The sequence below is a fragment of the Crocodylus porosus genome, unplaced genomic scaffold (assembly GCF_001723895.1).
Source record: "Crocodylus porosus isolate Cpor-Errol unplaced genomic scaffold, CroPor_comp1, whole genome shotgun sequence".
Taxonomy (NCBI): domain Eukaryota; kingdom Metazoa; phylum Chordata; order Crocodylia; family Crocodylidae; genus Crocodylus; species Crocodylus porosus.
Window position 1 is genome coordinate 9,410,907 of NW_017728926.1, and position 25,113 is coordinate 9,436,019.

The 25,113-nt window shown below is 53.0% G+C and overlaps 1 protein-coding gene across 4 annotated transcripts; it reads left to right on the top strand.

Annotated features, from left to right (window-relative positions):
* The first annotated feature begins 3,314 nt into the window (after positions 1–3,314).
* LOC109314299 (tyrosine-protein kinase STYK1-like) lies at positions 3,315–25,069 on the top strand. Of its 4 annotated transcripts, none has more exons than XM_019541385.1 (11): positions 3,315–9,368; positions 10,156–10,246; positions 10,445–10,612; positions 14,466–14,606; positions 15,792–16,004; positions 16,618–16,799; positions 18,510–18,593; positions 19,070–19,287; positions 20,757–20,797; positions 22,715–22,811; positions 24,778–25,069. In XM_019541385.1, the coding sequence occupies exons 3-11, from the start codon at positions 10,561–10,563 to the stop codon at positions 25,007–25,009; spliced, it is 1,260 nt and encodes a 419-aa protein (XP_019396930.1). In that variant the 5' UTR covers positions 3,315–9,368; positions 10,156–10,246; positions 10,445–10,560; the 3' UTR covers positions 25,010–25,069. The 4 variants fall into 4 exon arrangements, with proteins under 4 accessions (XP_019396930.1, XP_019396928.1, XP_019396927.1 ...); XM_019541383.1 differs by having other exon boundaries at positions 3,315–6,346; positions 9,177–10,246; XM_019541382.1 differs by having other exon boundaries at positions 3,315–6,006; positions 6,208–10,246.
* The last annotated feature ends 44 nt before the right edge of the window (positions 25,070–25,113 follow it).

Consider the following 25,113-nt stretch of genomic DNA (forward strand, 5'->3'; position numbering starts at 1 on the left):
GGGTGTTAGTGTTTCACTAGGATACACACTTCTGCACATTCTGACCTGTAAGCAAACACAAAGACATGGTGGTGCAATGGGAAATGTGCAGACAGGATGTTTTATTCCATCTTCTGGAGAAGTGGAAATACCCTGTGCAAATACGCCTCGTTGTTGCAGAATTTGCTTTGGAAAAATATAATTTCAACAAAGTACCAGACTAGTGTAATAGAACAGGCTCCCATTGTAAAAGATGGTCTTATTACAACAGGAAAATTAAACAGCCATCCAAAATGCAAGATTAACAGTAATTTCATCCTGGAAATTAAATATTTAGAATGAAATGTACAAAGCCATTACAAATGTCACTTACACGGTTATTTCTGTATCTGCCATCTCTCATCACTGAACTTGCCACAAGCAAGACAAAAATCTAAGAAATTCAGAGACGGGGAACTGAAGTGCTCCCTACCCCACGGGGGAAGGAAACGGAGGGCAGCTAACCAAAAGGAATGGTTAGACCAGGGAAATGAGCAAGCAAAGCGGTAGCAGAAAATTTAGCACTGCACAGCTCTGTGTCTGCTGTGCCCGGGTAGAGGCAGCACAGCGGTGGACTGCATCGTTTATTCAGAAAAGGAGACCGTGCGCAGACATCACCTTACAGTGGTTGCTCTCCGCTTGGTGCAGGAGCTGGGACCATTTGCGTAAGTGCAGGCTGCAGGACCCAGATCCTGTTCCACCTAAGAAGTGCATACACGAATGTAGGAGTTTATGTGCAGTTCTGTTCCACCCTGCTTGAGATGCTGAAAAACAAGTAACACAAAGGGGCAGGGGGGCTTCTCCACACAGCTTTAGTCTTCAGGTCAGATGAGAGCATGTTACAAAAGCTGATGCCTAACAGATCTGTGGGACTCGAGCAGGGAGGAACAGAATCACACTTGGGCAGCTTCATCTACCTGGACACCCACAGTCTGTGATAGGATGTGGTTCTGTGTGACTTAAATGCCCTGGTCACCTGCTGGCCAATTTACTAACCCGTCACCAGGGATTTCTAAAGGGAAAGCTGAGTTCTTGTTTTTGTTGTGGTGGGGTTTTTTGTCTGATCTAAATCAACCCGGATGTCTCCATGGCTCAGTGGCTGTCTGTGGTTTATGCCGGTGAGGAGCTTGCCACAGACTTGCTGCTGCCAGGGGTGTTTCTTAGGTCCACAAGCAGATTACAAGCATCCTTTAGCAAAGCATGTCAAATGCTTCCCCGGCTGCCAGCACTGCAGTAGCCCAGGCCTCGCTCTTTACTGCACGTCTCCCCATGGCCCCAGCCCAGGGTTCTAGTCAGCGTTATCCCTGCGGGGAGCAGAGGTCCGGAGACACCAGGATCTTCATCCTTGAGGGATTTAGATGCCTGCCTCCCATGGGGAGTGTCAGCAAGCCCATGCATCGTGTCCAAAATTTACATCCCAGGGCTGAAGAGCAAAGGCTCCACAAATGTTTCCATGGCCAGCTCTCAGGTTGCATCAATTAAGCGAGAAGTCCTGGGCCCAGTCACCTGTGCTCACAGACAGTCACTAACCCAGGGAATCCCCCAGATTGCAACCTCAGACTCTCACCTGCTGTTACAAGGCACCAATGCCCCATAATATACCTTAGGGAGAGCTGGGAGGCGAGAGCACTGCGAGGCCAGGCTAGTCCCAGGCTTATCCTCCCCATGCTGTAGACTGCAGCCATTCATTCTGGTAGATCTCAGTTGGCTCCTAGGTTGCTTCCTGCATCCAGAGTGAGGGGGCTGCACCTTTAAAAGCCGTGCCTCTGAAATCAGAGGCAAAGTCAGTCTCTGGGTTTCCTCAGGAGGGGAAGTCTCAGCTGGTCTCATGGGCAATGGATGAGCATGTGATGCTGTTTAGCGCATGTGTGTTGGCAGAACAAGAGCGTCTTGCAGTCAGCGGAGGATGAGCCAGCCCAGCTCTTGGTTCATGGATTTATTTGCAGCTGCTAGCACTTTGTGGGGAGGGGACGAGGGTGAGGTCTCAGCCTTCTTCCTCCTCACAGGCTAGCAATGCAGCAGGGAAAGGATGCAGTCATCTGCCAGGAGCTTCCTAGCGGGCAAAGCGAGGCTGATGACAAAGGCAAAGCTGCTGGCTCACATCATTGCTAGGAGCTGGGGAACAGTCAGATCAGCCAGTGCCAACAAGCATGCACCAAGCTGATGGATATCATAAAGGCCCAAACCCATGCACTGTTATGGCTTGGTGTCCTCCCTGCCCCCAGGAATGCTCCACATTGCTGCACCTGCTGCCTCAGACACGGCCCCTGGAGCTCAGGCAGGTTGTCTTGTGCCACTGCTAGGATCTGCACCTGGTCCGGCGTGGCATTTTCCAGGTGCTCCAAGAGGAGGTGGGAGAGGGTGGCAGTCAGGGGAGAAACTCTGTCCTTAGGATGGACCCACCATTTTGCACCCATAATACAGTTCTGGTTCAAAGCAGAAGGCACCCGGTGCCTCTACCCTCACCATCCTGCACACTGCACTTCTTGGGGGAAGCCGTCATCAGGGCTCTCCTCTGGGATTGGCTTCCACAGGATTGGCACAGGGGATCACGGAGGCCGATGTCTGCCGCAGCTGGTCTTTGTCCAGCTCAGATATCCCCTAAAGCCACAGCCTATAGCATGGCAAGGACAACTGGCTCCTGGGACTTCCCCCTTCCCTCTGAACCTGGTGCTTCAGTGGCTGCTGCACAGCTGGTGCTTACAATGCAGGCCTTTGTGTGGCTTCCTGGCCAGCATTAACCCTTCTCACGCTGGCACTTCCCAGACATGCAGAAGGCAGGGCAGAGGTGCACCTTGTAGTCTAAAATACTCTAGAGCACAAGCTTTTGTGAACGTGAGTTCCCTTCAGCAGATGCTTAGCAAGGGCAGCAGGGAGCAGTGTGTGAAGGGGAGCGACTTGGATACAAAAGGTGGGAAAAGAGGGGGAAAAGGATAGTGCTGGGAGAAGAAAATTAACAAAGAACCATCAGAACAAAGGGTCACAGGAGCTAATGCAGGTTTAAGAGCCTACAGTCACTGTTTAAACCCCATCCCATCATTTCCCCTTCAAATTGGAGTTTAACTTGTTCCTGCCTGAGAAGAGCTGCTCTGAGGTCAGCGCTGGAGCATCCAGGGAGGTTGGAGCACTGGACGCAGGCCTGTGAGTCTTTGTGTCGGAGCCATGTCCGTGCGTTGTGTCAGAGATGGCCCGCAGACCGCAGAGCGGCTCTGAGCAGGTGCTGGTGCGCAGGCCGTTGGCAAAGGTGCGGGTGAGCGAACCTCGGATGTTGCGTTCCTTGTTGGTCGGTCCAGTGATGACGTGGGGGCCCAGCAGGCATCCGGGTCCCCTGCGAGGCCTGGTGCCTCGGTAGCTTGTCCTTGTCTCAGGGTTAGTACTGTAACAGGTCAGGGTGGGGCTTAGTCTGGCTTGTTGATCTGAGTGTCTCCGGTTTGGGGGCTGTAGCGCAGAATCCTTGCTCCAGATCCTTAAGGTGTTTGTCCTTGTCGATGAGGTCAGAGAAGATGCAGTTGTAACAGATCTTGGTTGCAGCTGGTGATTCTAGTGGTGAGCTTACGATGACAGCTGGTGGCATGAAGGTAGCTGTGGCAGTTGTGGTGACGTGGCATCTAGGAAATTATTCTGCTTTGTGGAGCTAGCTTGACGGAGGGTGGAAATTGTTAAAGTCTCTTTAGAGATTCCTTCCCATGTGTCCACATTACGAGGATGTCATCAGTGCACCTGAGGTAAACCAGGGGGATGCGGGGCAGCTGCTGAGGAAACAAACTGCAAGGTCTGCCATAAATATCTTGGCATATGCGGGGCCATACGTGTGCCCATGGCAGCGCCATTCGTTTGTAGGTACTGGGAGTCCCCAGCCCTGAAGTGGCTGTGTGCAAGGACAGAGTGGGAGGGTATAATGGAAGCGAGCAGTTTCCTCACTGGGGATGCTGTTCTTTGTGGCTTGCAGTCTGTCCTCGTGGGGGATGTTGGGGTACGGTACAGAGATGTGGCTTCCTGGAGATGCCAGGCAGGATTGGTTCTGCTCTCTGCTGGGCCATGGGATTGCAGATCAGCTCTATGGGAGGGGATGGCGCTGAGTGCAGAGGGCAGCTGCCTGACAGCCAAGCCCTGAGGGCTGGTCTGGGTTGTGCAAATGAGGTGGCAGGGCTGCAGGGCCACAAGCTTTGTCAGCTGGGCTGGATGCAAGCAGCAGTGTGAATGGAGGCTCGCTGTGAACCAGCTGACATCCGTGGTGCTGGCCTCAGGTGCTCACTCCCCCAGCACCCACGCTTCTCTGTACACAGCCATGACTCTCAGCCCCAGCTCAGGGTGCAGGGTTGGGGCAGAGGCAGGGCTGTGTTACACGTTGCTGTTCATCTGCGGTTTGAGCCCACCACTGAGGCAGCAGCTGCCCAAATGTCACGTGAGGCCACTGAGGAGAAGGCCTGGTGAATGACCCCTCCCCTCGCACCATTACCTATCAGATGGGTAAAGCACATGGCGCGGGGTGTCCGTGGCTATTTGTCCAGCAGAGTTGCCAAGCTGGAGCAGGACAGTCCCCTACGCGTGGGCTGCTAGGGGCAAAGGCTCCTTCCTCACAGACAGGCCCCTGGGCAGAACCCTGCTCGAGGGCCACCAGAGTTATGTGGTGCCCAGGCTTAGGCCTGGGCTCTCTGTCCTGGCTGAGAGTCATCAGGGACCTCCCCCCTATTTATCCCTGAGGCTGAGCTTTGCCTGGCCCTTTCCCACTCTGCAAACCTCTCCCACATGGTGCTGGTGCCCCACAGTTCATTCTCCTCCTCTGCTCTCCCTGTCCCAGCCACTGGCAACTGTCAGAGCAGGGGCGTCCGGACAAGAGAAACCAGATGCAGCATCTGCTGAGAAGACCCAGCTTTATCAAGCGACCTGCCACCCCCAGGCACAGGCCAGAGAAGTCTTTGTACAGCCCTTGGGTTTCTCTACACAGTGACGCTGCAGCTGTTCCACTTAAGTGTTATTTTAAACCAATCCAGTTAAACCAGTGCAGTCCATGGTGTGGACACAATTATATCAGCTTACTGTGGTTTAGCTAAAACCTGCTGTTGTAAAGTCTGAGGCTGCTACTGTTCTAAACCAGAGTAAGCGTGTCTGCATGGAGATTTCCAGCACCAGCATAGCCACCAGTTTAAATCACACCGGGAGTGAGCAGCCGCCACATTCTGCCTTCCATGAGCTGTTCTTTCCCTTGCTGGTTTGGCTCCAGCTGAGCAGGGTCAGCTGGGAAAAAACAGGGCTGGGCATTCATGGCTTTCCAACATGCTCGCCTGCTGTGGCTGTGGAGCTATAGGCCTGGAGCTCTTGATCTAGCCAGGTGGAAGATTGAGACAGTGGGAAAGAAATGAATGTGAGCTCTGATCACAGCCGAGTCACAGACATCACATGGTCCATCTCAAAGGAGAATGTCAGTCAGGGGCAAGCAGCAAGACAGAGCTAGAAAGGGACCCTCCGATGCCCCATCTCCTCCCTTTTCATTTTGCACTGAAAGAAATCAGGCGTCAGAGGGAGGTCACCCCCACCAGCCCCTGTCGTGGTGTCAGCGCGTAACAGGTGCAAGCTGCCGCACAGAATAATGGCCCTGATCTAATCAGCACAGAGCTTGGGACTGGGCAGCCCCAGACTCCACGTATCAAGATATCTCCCCACGCAGTGATTGGTGGCCAGACCACAGCAAGGGAAAGGCTGCGTTTCTCTGGGTAACTCAGGGACAAGTCCGTAGTGCAGGTTGTTCATGTTTGCGACATATCTGGGCCCAGATACTGGGCTGCAAGCAATACCCTTCGGGGACGGTGTGGGGCAGGGCTGTCCTGTGGCTGGGCGGGAGTGTCAGGGGAAGCCAGACACCACCTCCACCCTAACACACAGGGGTGGCTGCACCTGTTTTTGTCGACAGAGCTGAACCCGGCTGTGAAGACAGGCATGTGTCCAGAATCGCATTCCCCTCCGTGACACAGGAAAGCAGCTGCCCCGGTATGACATGGTTCCTTTGTGAGAGGGGCAGGGGAGGGAGGGGCTGTTGAAAGAGGGAACAAGGATGAAGGGCCCTGAAGGAAGTACTGGACCATCAGCCGGGTCCACAGCGGCTGCCAGCTCTCCCTGGGCCCTTCTGCAGAGCAGGTTGGGCAGGGAAGGGGAGCAGGCTGGCCTCATGTCTCCCTTGGGTTTTTGCAGGACCTGGTCATGCCTATCACAAAAGCTGAGGGGAATAATGAGTGCCGTGTCTGCGTTGCTGTCTGCGCTGAGGTGATTTCCCAACGCGCGGTACCACTTCATGAGCAGAGCAGCCCTTCCCAAGGGGAAGGCACCTGAGGTACTTCATGAACTTCTGTTCCAGAGAACTAAACAGGTTGCTGAATTCTGTGCCCTTTTCCATGGCCCCTTCCCTGGGTGTCGTGGGAAGGGCAACGAGTCCGAGAGGAGCCTTTTGCTTGGGTCCTGTTATGGGTTTTGAACAGCTTCGCTGATCTGCAGGGATCCTCAGGCCGCATAGCGGCTGCAGCTGGGGAGCAGGTAGCTTCAGCCTGAGATGCACTGTGCGGCAGAGTCCCAGCACAGCTCCTTCTCTGCTTCCAAGGTGGCTAAGCTCATAGTGGACATAGGGCAAAGTCACAACCCAGCCCCAGAAACTTGTCTTGCTCACTTCACCTCGAGTGGCTTGTGCAAGCTGGGGTCCTGGAGGCGGTCCAGGTTGGGAGGACAAATTGGTAATGGAGTTGTGTGCCTGCCAAGTCTGTCACCAAACCTCCCAACACGCAGCCTCTTTCAGACAGCTCCTGACCCAAAGCCCATCCTTTAGACTTGTCTTGAGAGCAGCAGTGCTGGTTCAGGCTGTGCCAAAGCTCGCCTCTGTTTCACTGTGCTCTCTCCCCTTCTCCACCTGAGCTCTGGGACTCTACTACACACAGTCCTGACCAAAACCAGGCTCTGTGACTCTCCTTCATTGAGACCGTTTAACTTCCTGAGCAGCCTTGCCTGGCCTTTGCGTTGGCTGGAGATGTTTAGCTCCAGCTTCCATGAGGCTGAACCCACCTGTGATATATGCCTGTGGCTTCAGTGATGTTAAATGCTCTGGCAGGATGCCTGGGACCAGGTGTACCTCCTGACCACTGCTTCAATGGTCCCTCATCTTTACATTTCCAGATAAATGCTCATTACCCTTTGCCCTGTCATTCAGATCAGGCTCATCTGGTTTTACTCTGAAAACCAACCACTAGAAACACTGGAGATTCACAGCTAAGCTGATAGCTCCGATCTTTCCTCTGCTCTTCAGCCTCCCCCCTCACCCCCACCCCCTTCAGGTCACAGACCCTGTCTCCCTGGCTACTCAACACCATTTTCTTTCCTCGCATGGGTCACTGCTGTCCCCTTTCCAGTGCCCTGCAAGCTACCCGCCAGTTCACAGAGAGCCTTCCCCGGTCCCACGCCTCCTTATAGGAGGCCAGTGATGATGTTTCCTTTCACGGCGTGTTCCAGCCCCAACGGCCTCCCTCGCTGCCCATCTTACCTGGGATCGGGATTCAGCAGTCCACCTAATGCAACCTCCCTCTGGCTGGGAGCCCTGCAGCCATACCAGTCCCACTCAGACAGCCCTTGCTTCACACACAACCTGTCCTGCCCCACGTTCATGAGGCACAAAGCACTTTGTGTGAGTCGAGAGGGCAAGTGCCCTCCTCTCTGTTTGCAACCTGCCCCATTCCATGGTGCTGGGGCAGTGCTGAGCACCATGGGAGCCTGAACCATGCCTCGGGGGCCTTGTCACAACCACAGTACAGCTAATAAATAATTGTCACTGCATCTAAACCTAACAACGTGACAGGTTCTTCTTTTCAGACCTTCCACTGCCGGCTCTGTCTTGCACCTTGTCCCAGGCGATAGGTAGGAGGCTAGCCATGTATATGTGTGCCAAGACCCAGATATAACCTAGCCTTCCACTCACAATCTGTATTTTCACTGGCACTCTCTCTCCAGGTGTTAAAGCTAACAGAGATTGAGTTCACCTTGATACAGTTTTTCCCTACCTTCAAAAATGTTTTTAACATAATATTTTCATGACTTCCCTCTGACCTCCTCCCCCTTTGCCAAAAGGCAGGGAATAGCTTAACCTGATGGTGCTAACTTGATAACATTTTAATCCGGAAATGTCCCCAGTTGCAAAAAAAATTAATGAGTGATCATGGTATCTAGTATCTTATGTTTGTTCCCCATGTACCATGATTGTATTTTATATTCTGTTTTCTATGTAAATTGTGACACACACAATTTCAAGATCAAACTGTGTTTTCATTTTATATGCGAGAAGGCCAATTGGATATTTGAGACTCATTTCTGTTTAGCCAGATGAGGTAAATCATGTCTTCACAAAAGAAGCAGTATAGATAGTATTGGAGCTTTTGCAGTCAAAAACAAATACATTATTTGTCCAGAAATTGCTGATGCTTATTCTTCTCATTGCCATGGTCACTCAGCAGTATCTAGTTTGTCATAAATTTATTCCTACTAAACTCATTTCATTCCAAGTTCCTCGACGATAAATCATTCTACTGCAAACTGGATCCGAGTAATGTCTTCAAACTCATCCGAGATAGATATTCAGTAACATTTTTATCAATAAAACCAACATCGCTTTATTTCAGATTGCAACCTAACCTTGTTTGAGATGAATCATCGAATCCCATGGCGTACTTAAAGTCCTTGTTGAAGACATTTTCTTTTTAGAATAGAGTTGAATAAAATAGATGTTGTTGTGTCTGGAAATTGTGACGTTAGCTTACCAGTTCCCCAGAGTCACCCAATGCTTTTTTTCACATTGCAAATCCATCTGAGGTCAGACATCTGAGTGCATGCTTAAGAAGAATGGTTTCACTGGTAGTAATTTTTGGATCAGTTTGGTGCAAACCACCCTCTGCCCCAGCTCTGAAGGGAACTTGGTATTCTCAATTTGAGCTCGTTTTTAGTGATTCAAGTACACAGAGGGCTTCGGCAGTGTCTCTGGAAAGAGAATGGGTGGACCTCTGTGAGCACTTTCCACCAGGCAGTGTCTTTCTGTTTTGTGTGTACAAAGCAAGTCCTACTCCATGACTAGGGCTTCCAGGCACTATCGGTGTACAAATAAATCCTACTAATAATATTCCCCTTTGCAGTCAAGACCTGTGAGTCAGATTCAGTCTGGCCACAAGAAATCCCAGTGATACCTGAGTCAGAGTAAGTGTGAAAGGAAACACCTACGGAGGTTTCAGCAGTAGATCCTGCCTCAGGGCGTAGAGCAGAAAGTCTTTGGTGCAGCACTGTGAAGAGAAACTGAGCTGGATGGGAAATTTATGCAGAACAAGCTGGTAAGTTTGTGCACTGTGGGTGATTTTTGTGCCACCCGGCCAGGGGAAGGAGATGGACAAAGTACTTTGGAAACCTGGCGATTGCCTGTGTGGGAGCGTTTGGGAATTTTGTTTGTTTGCTTGTTTCTTGCTGATTCAGTCCCCCCAAAAAGGGTCACAGAGCCAAACTCACACCCCAGCACCTCTGTGTAAGTCAGTGAAGTGACATCAAGGACAGCTCTAGTGCTGTAAGTATAAGGTGGGGACAAAAGTGTCTTCCAGATGAGCCTAGGAGAAAATGGACAACAGGGGTTTTATGTAGCGGATATCTAGTGTGTCACAACAGTACGTGCACTCCCATCCAGGTCACACTCTACGCCATGGTCTGAGTAAACCCATGGGCAGGGGCCAAAAGGGGTGGAAGGGGTGAGCAAGAGGACAATGACTCTCCACACTGGGACTCCACCACTCAGTCTGCTTTCAGCCAAGCTGAAGAGGCTCTGGGGGTCATTATCTAGTCCAGGTCACAACCTGGATTAGCTTGCCAGGCTGCTGTGGGCTGTTGCCCTGCCTCCCCTCTGTGCACTGTGGGTGACCAGTGGCTATAATCAGACACTTAGGTGCTTTCATGAATCCCTCATCTACAGTTAGCGGTTTTGTTTCTAACAGGCCCCCAAGTTTGTTGTAAGCTAATCTGGCAGCAAGGTCCCCAGTTTCTTTACAATGATTTATTTTCTGATTTATAACTTATTCAGCCCAATCCTGCAGTCATGGGTGGCACTGAGAATCTGTCTGTTGGTTTGTGCAGGGGCTGAATTGGGCTTTATCAGATGCTGAAGGAAAAAATAATTAAATTCCACCTGGGATCCTTGAACTTGGAGCTGCTCCTTCAGAGTCAGGTGCACGATCATAAACCAGCCATGGTGAAACCTTTGCCCAACACATTAGACAGCACCAGCCTGCCGAGGCACCTGTTATGCCCCAGGGCACTGCCAGGCAGGCAGCAGTGGTTGGGCTGTAGTAGGGGAGCCTAGGCTGTCTGGGAAGCTGGAGGGAAGGAGGGATGTCAGCTGACTGATTCTAGCATCGTGTTGCAGGGCACACAGCTCCCCTTGCTCTGGTACACGTGCGGATCTCGCTAGGACCCTGGGAAGTGGGTTCAGCTCCAGCAACAGATCTGCAGCCAAACCCAGGCCAACAGGGACAGTCTCTGATGGGCAGCCAGCCCCCATCCTGCAACTTCTCCAGTGGAGATTATCTCTGTGGTAAGTGCCATGCGACACCTCTTGTGTGGGCTGGTTGGGGTGCTCTGGCTGCACGGTCCTGCCTCATGCTTCTATGTATTCTCCGGCAATAGCAGCCACTCCCGAGTTCAGGTCGGGGCTCGAGTCCCATTAGAACTGGTTAGTAAAGTTCCACTTCTAGCTATCCTGCCACCCCTCCATCCAGGGAGAGCTTGTCTAGGAAAATCTGGGGGCAGGGAGAGGCAACAAGAAAAATCATTTTAAAATGAGGGTATTAAAAACCTTTCTTTCTCTTTGGACTCAGCACATCTGCAGAATGAAGGGACACTTGTACCAGTTACTTGTACTGAAGTGTTCATTGCCATAATCTCTGCCTGCTCCAAGCCGGGCTCCTTCCTGTGCTGTTCTGAGCTAGAGGTGAGGGAGGCCTGGGGAAAGGCAGTGGGGCAGGGATTCAGGCAGATGGGAGAATAGGGAATCCCGGGAGAGACTGGATGTGTGAAACCAGGGCAAATGAACCAGGGGAGCTGTGGGAGAGCAGAGAGAGGACAGGCAGGGCCTGAGGGCACGGAGTTGGGAGTGGGTGAAATCCCATGACCCAGAAGATTTTATTAAAATGTTTTAAAACTATTTTGAAGAAAACGTTGCAGATGAAAAAAAACAAAGGCTCTTTGGGTTTCCTCTTCCCTTTGCCCGGTCCATTTTTGCCACTGGAAAGGGAAGAAATAACAGCCTGCCCTTTTAAGGACAATTAAGAAAAATAAGAGGGAATATTTCAAGACACGTGGCAAACCCAACAAGTCCAGTGGGGGGACAAGGGCAGTTTGTGACAAAAGGGAGTTTTGTTCCAGTGGCTTTGACCAGCTCCTGTACAAAGGCTGGGGGCTGGCTGGGGAGCAGGAGGGCAGGGTCTGTTGCCAGACTTGATCACTAGGAGGTATTTAGAAAGAAGTTTCCCCCTCCCCTCCTTGCTTTTCTGCAGCACGTCTCCCCTCAAGGTGCTTTATGGAGCAGGTCTATCTCTGCACTATGCAGGAGGGAAGTGAGGCACACGGAGGGGAAGGGGCTTGCCCAGGGTTGCTAGAGCTGAGTTCAGGGCCAGGACGCCCACACCCCAGCTCAGCTCCATTCACTTGACTGCGCTGTCCTAAGTTTTCAGAGCTGCTGCCCTGCTGGGTGATGCCCATTACACGAGCAGGGGAAGGGGGAAGTCCTCAGCAGAAAGCTGTGCTGAGATGGGGCTAGAGCTGATGTTGCACTGCACTGTCGTTAAGCCAGCGGTTCCCATTCCCAACCCATGGCCCCAGCACAAGCTGCAACACTGCTTGTAGCTGTGGGAAACTGAACCGTTAATACCAGGGGTGGCAAGGGGAGCAAAGTCTGCACTTCTTACGGCATGTTACTTGCTTGGTCCTCCTGCCAGGACCAGAAAGGCTGGGGCCTGGTGCTTTAAAGCAATGCCACACCTTGAAAGCAAACACATGCTGTGTCTAGAAAGGAGACACACCCACATCATAGCTGCCCCTGTCCTGACCCAGCCTTTTTTTTGTCCCATGCTATCTTTGCCCCCAGTATTTTCAAAGATAATACGCAAAGGTCAGAATAATGATTTACTAGGTGGTTAAAAATCCTATTCCCTGCCCTGCAATAACGAAGTGTCCCCTTGGGACGGTCCAGGCATCCCTTCCCCAAGCTGTGCTTTCTCTGGCACACCACAGAACGCAAAGAGTTAAAGAGGAAGCTGGGAGCACACAGGCTGCATTAGCTGCAGAGCACCAGGCAGAGCAGCCCTGGGGTGGCCTGGAGGGAGGGCGCTGTACATGCACACGCTAGGAGCCAGTGGGCAGGGTGGAACAGCAGCTGCCTCGTTGACTTCAGTCAGCCAAGACTTTGCCATGGGCCCAGGTGCAGCCATCTTCAAGCGCTGAGCCAGGAGATTTTCATCCATTACGTTTGGAAGGGGCTGAGCCTCCTGGCTCCATTTAAGTCAGAACTTCAGGTTTCCCTCTGAGCAGCAGCGATAGGGGAGCTCATGCAGTCAGCCACCTAGCGAGGGCAGGGCTGCTGGGCAGCAGCAGCCCCAGGTGCTGAGCGGGGAGCAGGCAGGAAAGGAGCTGCTGGGGTCATGACATGTGAGACGAGCTGTGGGTTGAGCTCCCTGGCCTGCTGCACTCAGAACTGCTACTTGGGACCAGGTTCCCCAAAACATTCAGCATCAAAGCGCCTGGGATGTCCAGCCCCAGTGAGGACGGAGCCTTCTGGACAGTCCAGCCACCAGCCCCAGCCCACGCGGGGACGGGGCCTGGGCTGCTCTGGACCCCAAGTGCATCTGGGAACCCAGGAATGCAGGAGGAGGCCTCGGTGGCAGGCCCAGGCCCAGGCCCAGGCCCAGGCCCAGGCAGAGCTTGGGGGCCATGGGAGTTGGCCGTCCTTTGTGTAGAAAGCTCTTGCACAGCCAGTCGAGAAACCTGAAGCTGCTGAGAACTCGCCTGACACACTCACTCTGCTGCTCCCTCTTTCCAATGCACCCGAATAGAATTTGACCCATTTCTGTATCATACAAAAGTTCCCACCTGCAGAGGGAGGCAATTAGGCAGCTAATCACTGTAAAACACAAATGCCCCTGACAGTTCTGATGCCTCGAGACCATTAATCCTGGCAGGAACGGTCTTTCCAAAATGTAATGAGGCATCAGCCCTGCGGACTGAGCCTGCCGACAGATAAGAGCATTCCCCCTGCCTGTCTGCTTGCTAATTGCTCAGATACAGGCGGCTCCTGTTGTATGCCCATTAAGATGCTATGTTAACGTGCTGGATGATATGTAACATCAGGTAGCAGCAATATCCATTAGGCAGATGGATTGCTCTGTACTTGGGAAGGTGTCTCCTCTGCTGAGAGAGGGAGCTGCTCTGAGCCAGCTGTGTGCGCTGCTTTCCTGATGTTTTGCAAGGTGAAAAGATTTGAGGGGCGGGGGTATTGCCTTGAGTTGTGATCCTTAAAGCCAGCCAGGGAAGTCTGTTTGACAGACAACCACTCTGCTGGCTCTTTGCCTCCTCAGGGATGTCCTAGCTTTGGGATGGGACCTCAGTGGGTCCCTCAATCTGACTGTTCCCTTGACGGGCGGTGGTTGTTGAGTCTTTAACTAGTTTTCATGCCTCGTTTCAGTCATAGCATTTCAAGGGCAATGTGGCTCAGTGGATTGGTCACTAGAAGGGACTCAGGAGACATAGTCCTGTGTCTGTTGCCTGGTCTTGGGCAAGTTGCTTCCCCTGCACAGGTGCCTCAGTTTCCCTTTTGCCTTATCTAGTTTATGAGCTCTTATGTTGTGTATGTACAGCACGTTGCACACCTAATCTCCACTGCGGTTGATCTGCTGGGCACCACTGTGATATAAACATTGGTAAGGAATGCTGAATTTCTGACCTAAAGAGCACTGGGGGAGAAAAAGCTTCTAGACCAACTCTGCTCCTCCCAGCCCTCTCCTACACCTTGTAAGGAAACAAAAATACTCTGCCCTGCTATTTGCAGGGTAGAAAACTGCCCTCCCAGTTATACGCAGCTCTTCTTCAGTCTAAAGTGCCTAGCCCCCCTGTCCACCTTGAACCAGCCTGCCTATCTTCATCACAGGAGCCAGTGTAGTAACTCCAGTACAGCTCCTTGCAGGATCTGATGCTCTGCACCATGATGTACATGCAGGAATTGTTCCACCCACTGCTGAAATGCAACACGTGCTGGTGGAGCACTGTCTCTGCCACAGCTGCGACACCACAATGTAGGGCAGTGGTCTCCAACCACGAACTGCCAGGGACGGGACTCCCAGCCAGCACCAAGCAGCTGCGTGTCTCTAGCGTCATCCCTGGGTCATTTGTTGCAGATGAAAATGGGATGCAGAACCCAGTAATCATTATCCCCTCCCTGCTCGCCTTCTCCACATTGCTGGTGGTAGGGATGATCCTCTGGAGGATTTGCTGGAGGAAGCAGGACACGGAGGTTGAACCCATCATTTTTCTGGAAGGTAAGGACGTATGGTCTTACTCCCCCAAAGGGCCTTCCCCCATTTGTTGCCTTCATCAGTGAGGGGCCACAGCAGCAGGGCCTTGGGCTTGCCAACCCACTGGGCCTCTCTGCTCAGGGCAGGTGCATCAGGCACTGACCCCCGGAGGCCTCTAGGGATGCATCCTGGAATCAAACAGCAACTTGGCTCAGAATTAGCATCTGGTCTGCAGCGAACCCACACCCCCAGCCGGGCCTGTGCAGCTCCTGGTATGGCCACATATTGAACCCCCTTGTAGACAGAAATCAGCCTCCAACCTTAGCTCTGCCATATGCAGTAGCGTACTGACATAAGAGAGGATGTGGCGATCTGCAGAGCCTGGCACTTGAACACATCCCTGCCTCCCTCCAGCCATGGATTGCAGCGTCAGTACATAGCATGCACTGCAGGAACAGCATTAACAGAGAACAAAGCCCTGCACATGAAGCCGCAGACTTAAAGAGAAGAGACGGGGGAAGGGAGGAAGATGAGGGAGGCAGAGAACTGAGGCAAAGCTCAAAGACCTTTGATCTCTGCATCTCTGATATAGAAAACAGAGCCTGTGCTCCTTACTGCTGATGCAGTTATCACTGGAAGCAGGACTTACCCAGCTAGGAGCGCAAAGCAAAGAGGCAGGGTGAGGCTGTTGTACTTCAGCAGGCGCTAACCCCAGAACTGCCACTTCACTGCCAAAGAATTGCTGTGCCTGGCACTTGCAGGTCAATAGCAGCGCCTTTCGCTCCTCAGGGCCCTTTGTGTCCCCACGGCACCTCCCATGAGAGGGTCCCCAAAAGCCTTGCAGATATTGCAGAACTCAGTCTCCTGGATGAGCTGGTCCACATCACCCTCTTCTTATGGAGAGGGACACACCCAGAAGGACTGTCCAGTCTAGTGGTTAGAGCACTAGCCAAGGCCTTTGCAGGCCTGGGTTCAAGTTCCCTGCTCCATCCCAGATTTCCTGTGTGACCTAGGGAACATCACTGAACTGTCCCACTCTGCCTTAGAGCAGTGCCAGGCCCAGGGTTACATAGCGAGTCCCATGAGAAGACAACCCAGGAGTCCTGACTGCGAGTCCCTTGTAGTCACCTCTAGACCCCAAGGCAGAGGGATCCCTTGTTATCTCTGCAGTGTGTATTGACAGTCAGTCGGCTGACTCTTCCTTGGCAGATGAGCAGGATGAGTATGACTCCTTGGCTGCAGCAGAGAAAATTCTGCAACGAAAGGACCCGCTCTTAGCAATGTGGGAGCTGCCTCAGGACAGGCACATCCAGCAGGAGCAGTTCTTGTGCGCTGGGCGCTATGGGCAGATTTCCCAGGCCACCATCATTCAAAGAGGCTCTTCAGAGACTGTCCAGGCTGTGATCCTGAGGAAACTGCCAGGTATGCCTGACAGAGAGAAGGCACTTGCCCTTTCTAGACTCATCCCCATCCACCCAAGTTCATTAGGAACATCCCTATCCAAACCATCCCATCGGGAGGCTTGTCTAATTGGTCCTAAACTACACAACCAACTCCACAACTACCTCCATTGCCCAAAACCCACCAAGAATAGCCTAACCTGCCATGGGTAATGTACGGGTAATTTTGCTTTGTTGCCCAGGGCCCAGCATGGGGGCAGAGGGCTGTCAGTGTCCCACCACAGCAAGGGCGGTTGAAATCAGTCCTTCTGTGTGCTGACTTTGGTGCATTATGGAGTGCTCCATTTCCTTTGGTGACTGCATCATATTGGTGGCCCGTGTTAAGCCTGTGACCCACCCAGAGCCCTTGTGATCCTTGTCATCAATGCTGCTGCCTCACCAATGATTCCCTTCCCATGTCTGTGCATTTGCCCCTCCCCAGGGGCCCATCATCTCAGTGGGGCTGTCCAATTTTGCTTTGTTGCCCAGGACCCAGTTCTGCTCCTTTACAAGTGCTGAGGCTATCAGCTGTCCTGGCTGTCCCCTCTCGCTGCCCATGCCATGTGCTAACCTTGCTTCTCCTTCTTTACCCTCAGCCACCACCAATCCCAAAGAAGTGAGAGATTTCCTAGACGTGATGAAGTTTCATATCCAGATCTGTAACCACGACAGCCTGGTGAAGGTGCTGTGGTGTCAGAGCCAAGCTCTGCCCTTCTGCATTGTGCTGGAGGCCATGAGCCTAGGAAACTTACTGCCTTTCCTATGGAAAGCCTGCCAGGTAGGAGGTGCTCCCTGGTTTGAACGTGGGCAAACTGGGGTGGAGGAAGCACCATGCCATGCGCTGCCTACCTTCCCCTCTGCTTCTCTGTGCGTTAGCACCTTCTTCTTGTGCCTGGAGAAGTGCCACTGGTGGCCATTCCAGCACAAACTCTTGTGGTGCAGTAGGAAAAAGATATGTGTGCTGTTCATGTAAATACCGTGTTCTGCAAGTAAATACACTGTTCAGGTGCACTTCTGTGGGATGTAGCGCTCAGCTCAGCTTTTCTTGTGTAAAAAGCACTAGAAGCAAAGAGAGACCTGAGCATGATCCACACGCACTGGGAAAGCCAAGAAACAAGAAGGCAGAGAAACAGCCTCAAATTTCAGACACTTCTTAATCTCATGATACTGCCACATGGGTTTGCAACAATGAACAAACCGATGCAACGTTTCCTCTCTCTATTAGATAACAACTGCACTCTGGAAGCACCCTGTAAAGTGATGGTGAGAAGTCTCATATTTATTCTGTAGATGGAACTTGATCCTGTACAACGTAACTCGTGACTTGTTCTAGCTGTCAGCATGGCAGATGCCACCTGGGGCTTACAGTCTCATTTTTGCTGTCTTGGTTCTTATTCCACATCCACCACCATAGTTTCTAGATGCCTCTTTCCTTCAGCCTCAGCATCCCTGTCAGTAAGAAAGATGCTGGAATCTTAGCTGACAGCTCTGGTAAAACACAGACTTAACCAGAACTTGGTTCCCTGGCCAGTAATGCAGGATGAAAAGGAACAAGTTGGTTTTGTGTCAATAAATTGTATAGGGGGAATTAAATATTATTTTGCCCCTGTAGCCACATACACGGTTGCATTGATGTGGGACTGGAATTCATTGGAAAGGGTTTAAAGATTAGACCCAGCTACTCTGAGTGTGGTGATTGGTGCCCAGGGATTAAGGTATCATAGCTAGCGGGAATCCATGAGAGATCATTAAATCTCACCTATCACAGCTCAGATAGCAAGAGGATCCATGAGGCTTCAAACCCAGACAGCGCCCTGAACGCTGCAGAACACAGGAGGGAATTTTGAACTGAGCGAGTGAAGAGCAGTGAACAACTTCTGCTAGATGAATGTTCACCATTTTTCTTCACTGCTGACAGCAGATTAAAAACATCTCAGAGTTGCCAAAAATTTGCTGCAAATTTCTGCATTACAGTCCAGGGGCTAATGACTCTAATTGCATACTCTTGCTTATGAATCCTGATGGGAAGCTGCTGTCTTGCTGGGGAGGAATCTGATGCTGCAGAAAGTTCCTGAGAAATGAGATCAGGTGGGAATTTCAACTGGAAATGAAACACAATCTGCCTCGTGTGACATTCCTATTGTCAAGGAGGCAACTGTGGCACTTTCCCACAAGAAATGTGTTGGTTTTGAAAATGTGGCTGACTCCCAAAGCAGCGGGTCTCTGTCATGTCCTAGGCTGCTGTGGTGGCTCAGTGCTTACATGTCATGGCCACGGCTGGAGCCAAGCTGGCTTTGGGCTGCAAATGGGTGTGAGCTGCCTCCCCGCTGTGCTCAGCTTGCCTCTGTCTCTGCTCCCGCACTAGGTTTGCCGATCGTTTTTGCAGGATCTCTCCCAGCACTGGGAAGTCCAAGCTGGAACAGCTGTGTTTCGGGGACAGGAGGGAGCTGCCGCCTTACTGAGCTGTCTCTTCCCTTTGCCTTATCAGGGGGACTTGTCCATTGCTGAGCATACTTACTGCCTGACGGAGAAGAGGGTCTATGCTATGGGCATCCAGATAGCACGTGGGCTGGTATGTAGATGGAGGATGGATCCAATGCACTAGCTTGTTTAACAAGTTGAACTAGTAATAGCCTTTAAAGATGATCTCTGGATGGTTTCCATGGCAACACCACACCAACCCCGCCCCCCGGAGCTGCTAGATTAGTGAGATGATCCTGCAAGAGGTCCCTGAGCTCAGTGCCCAGCTGGTGCAGCACGTGGACCTGCATGTTACAGACAGAGACCTGGGACCAGACGGTTGAGCCCTACAAGGCCGAGACAGAGCTCAGCTAAACAATGCTGCCAGAGGGGGCTGGGTTGACCTGGGGATGTTCTGGGCAGTGCAGGGCTGAACCCACTTGGCATACTTGAAATCAGAGCCCAAAGCCCTACATGGTATGGCATGGATGCAGCAGCCCGCCCAATGGCTGCCTATAGCTGGGTCACTGGCTCCAGGTTGCTCCAAGGCCTCTTTCACAAGCATCCACTTGGATTCTCTTCTTTCAGGAGTACTTGACTGTGAGCCAAAGGCTGATCCATGGCAACGTGGCGGCTTACAACATCCTAATCCACCAGGATCTGACTGTTCGGCTCTGCGGCCTGGGGCTGGCTGCCAAGGTCTACTGCAGGGGCACGTTGCCACTCAGAAGTGCAGCAGAGGTGCCCATAAAGTGGCTACCACCAGAAAGGATCCTGAACCAGCCCATCACAGCGAGGAGTGATGTGTGAGTTCTTGGCTGAGGGAAGCAAAGCCCAGCCCCAGGGTGACTTCTTTTCAGGGTACACACACCACCACAGAGAGAAGATACAGGGGACAGTACTGCATAAAGCCACTTGCTCACTGACTCCCTCTCTTTCTACCCACAGTGCCATGGCCTCAGCTAAGCTGGACTTTTGAGGGGGCTTTCCTCTCCTGAAACTCTATGTGTATGGGATTTGTACCCTGCGTGGCTCAAGCAGCATGGCAGTAATGGCTGTGTTCTTGGCCTGCGCTAGCACCATTGCTAGCAGTGGCAGTGCAGAGTCCCCCAAGGGCTGGTGTGTCACGGGTGATGGTAAAACCTTGGCTGAGAGTAGAGGGCTGAAGTGAGCCTGTAGCTCTGCTTGAACCCATCACCCTCCCTGCAATTCACTGTTGGAGTGCGTTGTCCTGGGATCTTGGCTGTTGCAAAGAGATGGGCAAAGATGAAGGGGCTACCATGGGATGCACAGGGACCACAGTCACTCTGGCTGAAGGGCACTTCAGCTGTCCAATGGATGGAGCATCAGGGGCTTTCCTGGTGAAACTCTAATGCAGGAAGCATTCATGCACTAGGGAGTAGCCCAAGAAAGTGCAGTTTGGAGTCACCTCCACCTGGATCAGAATCAGGTGTGCTACCCAGCTCGGCACAGCCCAGGGCGAGGCGCCAAAGATGCAACGTGATCTGTGACCTCTTTGCAAAGTCAAACAGCAGAGATCTCCAGAGCTACCTGAATCATATTCACCAAGCACAAAGTTCAGCAAAGACTGGCAGTGCCAAGCACTCTGGTTCTCAGGGAATTGACCCCTTAGTCAGAATCATGGGACGCAGAGCAACAGACCAGGGGACTTTAAAACTGGTGGCCCTGTCACTCTGTGTTACAAGTGGCACCCAGAGGCCCCAGCTGAGATCAGGATCTTGTTGTGGACCATTCTTCTCAGACCTTGTGGTCTAAACAGAGAAAATAAATTAGGCAAGATCATATAGAGGGCGGGGACTGGAGCCCCAGTGTGCCACGTCCCAGTCAGGTTGATCATCCTGCACTACACTGCCTTTCTTCCAGTGGGCTGAATGTGGTCTGTATTGGAAACGTATTAAACCAAGTTATGCCATGTTATAAAGTGATACAGAGCAAAGCACTTAGGCTTGGTTAAGCAGAGAGAAGTTGCCCAATTTGCAGGACAATCCCCATCCCCAGTATTCAGCCAGCTCTGGCTCACACTCAATGACACCACAGCTGTCAGTGCACAAAGGTTGCATTTGTGCCCCTCCTGGAGGCAGCTGGAGTCTCCCCAGGGCTAGGCCTTTTGAAAGGGACCAAGGCAGACATCTGGTGTGGGGCTCATGGGAGCGGGGGGGCTGGACACTCAAATGAAAGGTGGGGAGGAGAAGTGCTGGGAGGACTCTGTGTTTTACAGCTGTTCTGATGCTCTTCAAACTTCCTTACTCCTCAGGTGGTCGTTTGGGATTCTGCTGTATGAAATGATCACGTTAGGTAATCGCCCCTTCCTCCTCGCTTGCTTGTTGACTGTACCGCCTGATGACTGGGGACAGGGAGACCCAGGGATCCCTGGCACAGGCGGGTTCTTTCAGTTCCTCCTGCAGCTTGGCAGGGGAAACAGCCCTGCTTCAGGATGTTCCCCGAAGTGCTGGCCATGGCTCTGCACACAAGCCAACCCCTCAGGCCCCAAAGGCCATCTCGCTCCAGAACGCATCACTTGTGACACTTAAGGGTCCTGCAGCACTTCACAGCACCGGGTGTCCCTTCCCTTACAGGTGGGCCAAGGAGATGCTGAGGTGTGAAGGGACATGCTGGAGGGAGCTGCACTCCCTAGCTACACCCTGCCAGACCGGGGGTGTTTTTTAACCTATGTGAAATCGGGGACGTGATTTCACGCACGCCCACACCAGGTGGTTGGAGCACTTGCCAAGGACATGGGAGACTCAGTTCAAGGCCTTGAGAAGAGGGGCTTGGGCCTGGGCCTCCTACCTGCCAGGGCACTGCTAGAACCACTACCAGGCAAGAGTGGATGGCTTGGTTGGGAGTCCTTTCTAATCTCAACTGGAAACACCCTTCAGGCCCTACAAGAACCTTCTTCTGGAATCTCCGCAAAGAGAAATCTTCTCACAACACAAATGGGTTTTGATCAATTGGCAGATCTTGATGAGAAAAACGTTTCATGAATAGATTTCCCAGCCCCCTTCAGCACAGCGCTCCCACGAGCGGGGAGAAACCAGCACATCAGGGTCGTAGGAGCGAGTGGCTGACGCTTGTGGAGGGCAGTTAGGTGGGCTGATGACATCCAGGGTACAGGAGGGGGACTTCTGCCCCTTTAAAAAAAATCCAGACATAAGTCATAGAGAAAGGGCAGGCTGAGTCTCCCAGCTCACCCGCAGCCTTGGGCCAGAGGGACGGTGTGCACACCCATGCCTGGTCTGCTGCCTCATGCTGTGCACTGATCCTGCCCCCTCTGAAGGGTGGGCCAGCACCCATGAGTGTCATGGTTTGGGCTAGTTCCTGGCAGGGAGGCTGAGGCCCAACCCCTGTGGTGCCTGCTTCTCTTGAAGCAAGTCTGCAGCAGAGCAGGAGAGGGTGAGGGCACGTGTCTGTTGAGGAATGGGCTAAGCTCTCACCTCGCTGCGCCCTTTGCTGCAGCAGGCAGCATGCCGTGGGGAGAAGGCTGACTCCAGACAGGTCATTCCCACATCGAGCCAGCCTGTCTCCCTCAGACCATTGTCTCCCAAGCCACGTCCCTCAGCTGAACCTGGACCAAAGCGTAGATGCTGCCTCATTCCCATCTCCAGTCCCCACTGTGCAGCACTGAGGCTGGGCTGTGTTCCCCTGCGTACGCTGTAGTTGCCAGCATCTCTAGCCTGGGTCTTTCCCCACCCTCTGAGCCAAGCTCATCTCCTAACTAGGGAGCAGTCTTGACACTCAGCTTAAATGTACTTGTAATTTCATTCCCCCACCCCTTGCTATATACCCTGGACCACACCGCCCCCACCCCCACCCTTAGCTGTTGCTTGGTCAAATTTGGGTCAAGAGCCCCCAGTACATCCAAAAGGTCCCCACCTGGAAGAGTCTCCTGTGCAGTAGGCAGATTTGAGCCAAGGTGGGTAGGTAGGTAGGTAGGTAGGACCCCCCACCCCCCAGCCAGCTGTTTCCTAACTGCTGCATGTCTGTCTGACCATAGAGGCCAGGGAACAAATCTGGGCAGCTCATGGGGCCCTGTAGGCTGCTGGAACTCAGTCCCTTCCCCTCATTCCTTATGCCAGGCTCCTTTGCCTTCCCCTGGTCCTGACCCACTTGCACTGCTCTTCTCTGAGCCCAGAGTCCAGATGTAGGAGAGCCAGTGTCTGCACTGCACATGGACCAGTGCTCCTCTGATGACTGCTCCCTTCCCCTCCCCAGGCGCCCCTCCGTACCCGACCCTCAGGCCTGCAGACGTTCTGGCCGCCCTGCAGCGAGAGCACCGCATGAAGAGACCGGAGCAGTGTGGCACCAGGCTGTAAGTGATGCTGACCCTGCACAATGACCAGTCCAAGACAAGACAGGCAGCTCTTGCCCCAACCCAGGACAGCCACAGCATGTGGTGTCCTGTCCACAGGACCTGAACCATCACATTCAGGGACCAGCTTCCCATTGTGCCTGAAATCCTAGGCACTGAAGCATGTTGTGCCCTAGGCAAAGGATTACCATGTCTTCATTGAGTCAGGCTGGAAGGGATCTCATGAGGCCATTAGTCCAGCCCTCTGCTCAGGGCAGAAGCATCCCAACTAAACCATCCCAGCTTTACACGGGCTCTGTTAGCACAGCTCTTCCACTCTCCCCAGGCTCCTTCATCAGCCCCTCAGAGCATCCCTTGCTGCTGGGACTAAAACCCGGTTCCTGGCTGTAAGGTCTTGCTCTTCTGTGCAGGGTCAGATCGATTGCTGCATTTGGGGTCAGAAAAGAATTAGTGCAGTCAGATAGGCATGAATTTGGCCAGGGGGGTTGCCTTCCTCTGTGCAGGGGGCACAGTCCTCTTCCTTGGGTCGCTTGAGTAGATTCTAACCCTTGCAGTGGTGGGACACTGACAGGGCTCTTGCTCTCCTGCTTTACCTGTGGCAGGTTAGGATGTTTATGGTGTTTTTGGGTAAGTGTGATAGGTTTGGTTATGTAGTTTTAGGAACAGGTTAGATGAGGACTTGTATGGGATGGCTTGGGTAGGGGTGATTGTGCCCTGAGCGGGGCTGAACTAGACACCTCTGGAGGCCACCTTTGGCCAATTTCCTATGTTTCTCTGAGATAGCCTTGCTTTGTTCCGGGACATGTGCAAACCCCACTGCCCACCAGAGACCTCTCCAGCACTTGTGTTCCCTGTTATGTCTCCCCCACATTGCTTTTAAGTGACTCTGCTACTGGACTGGCCGCCCTGGCCCCTTCTGTAGGGCAAATAGCACTGCCCTGAGCTGGAGAGACCACTCCCATGCAGAAGGCCCATCTGCCCCTTGTCTTCTGGCTTGAGGTACATCCTGCAGGGGCATTTGTGTTGGGATACTTGTCCACCAGGAACTGAGCTAAGATCCAGTATCTTGTTTCCCAGGGGAGCCACCTAATCACCAGCAGTCACCATCCATCCATTAGACTGGAAAAGAGAGAATGGTGTAGCCCACTGCTCACCTGAACCACCCAGCACTGTCCACTGGGGTCCACTAGAGACTCAGTGATTCAAAACAATTGACCCCACCCCCCCAAGAAAACCAACTGATCCTAGGGCACAGCCAACCTACTAGTGAGCCTTTCTGCTCTCCCTCCACGCTGCCACCTCCTTCCCTTGAGTGGGATCACCCTGTGGCCTCCCCAAGGGCCTGCTCCTACCCTTCTTTTATCACCAGCCTTTGGAAACGAATTGGTAACGAGCAGCACTAGTGCTAAGGTTCAGACTGTTGCAGAGGGAGACAAGACCTGACAGGCAGGAGGGTGGGAGACACCAGGTCAGAGGCAGGACTAGCACCTGGCCTGGGGCGCACAGGTGCTCTCAGCTGCTGCTTTCACTCAACAGAGCGAAAGTCCCCATTTGCTAGGGGCAGCAGAGGGGAAAAAAATATCTCCCCAGGCTGAGATGTGTTATCAAAGTCAGACACTTTGTGCCCCAGGCTTTTTGGAACAGTCCTGGATAATGATAAAGAAATATTTAAGGCCCCTGATATCCAGCTGTTTCCCAGCACCCCACCCCAAAGGGCACCATGGCCTGGAAAGTGCCTGGAATTAATGTGAGAAGAGATCAGCCAGCTCCGCCCCCACCGTGTTCAGTTTAACTTATACCTTTAAAACCACGACAGGCAGTTTTAACTGGTATGGCTGAGGCCTCTCCACTGCCTGTGGGGCGGCACTTCCACTGCTGCCTGCTCCAGGGAGGCGTCTTGGCCTCTCTGCGTTTGCCCTTCTCTAGGCACAGGTGGGGACAGAACCATCTCTGTGATTGGCGACAGGTACCGGGTCATGAGGAGCTGCTGGCGGTGGAAACCTTCGCACAGACCCGCCTTCCCCGAGCTCCTCGAGCAGCTGGACTCGCACGCGGGCCGCGCAGGGACCAAGCCACTGACCGGCCCGGAGCGGCTGAACCTCGACCACTACCAGCGCCTGGCTGGGCTCTCCCCTCGGGAGGCTGCCTTTGGGCTCTGCTCGCAGCCCGGCGCGGGCGGCCGCCGCACGGCCCTGTGAGACGAGCGCGCCGCCGGACCCGCCGCGTCTGGGCGCACAGACAGCAGCAGAGCCCGGCGGCCCAGGCACGGCCTGGCTCAGCGCCCCGGAGCAGCTGGGGCTCC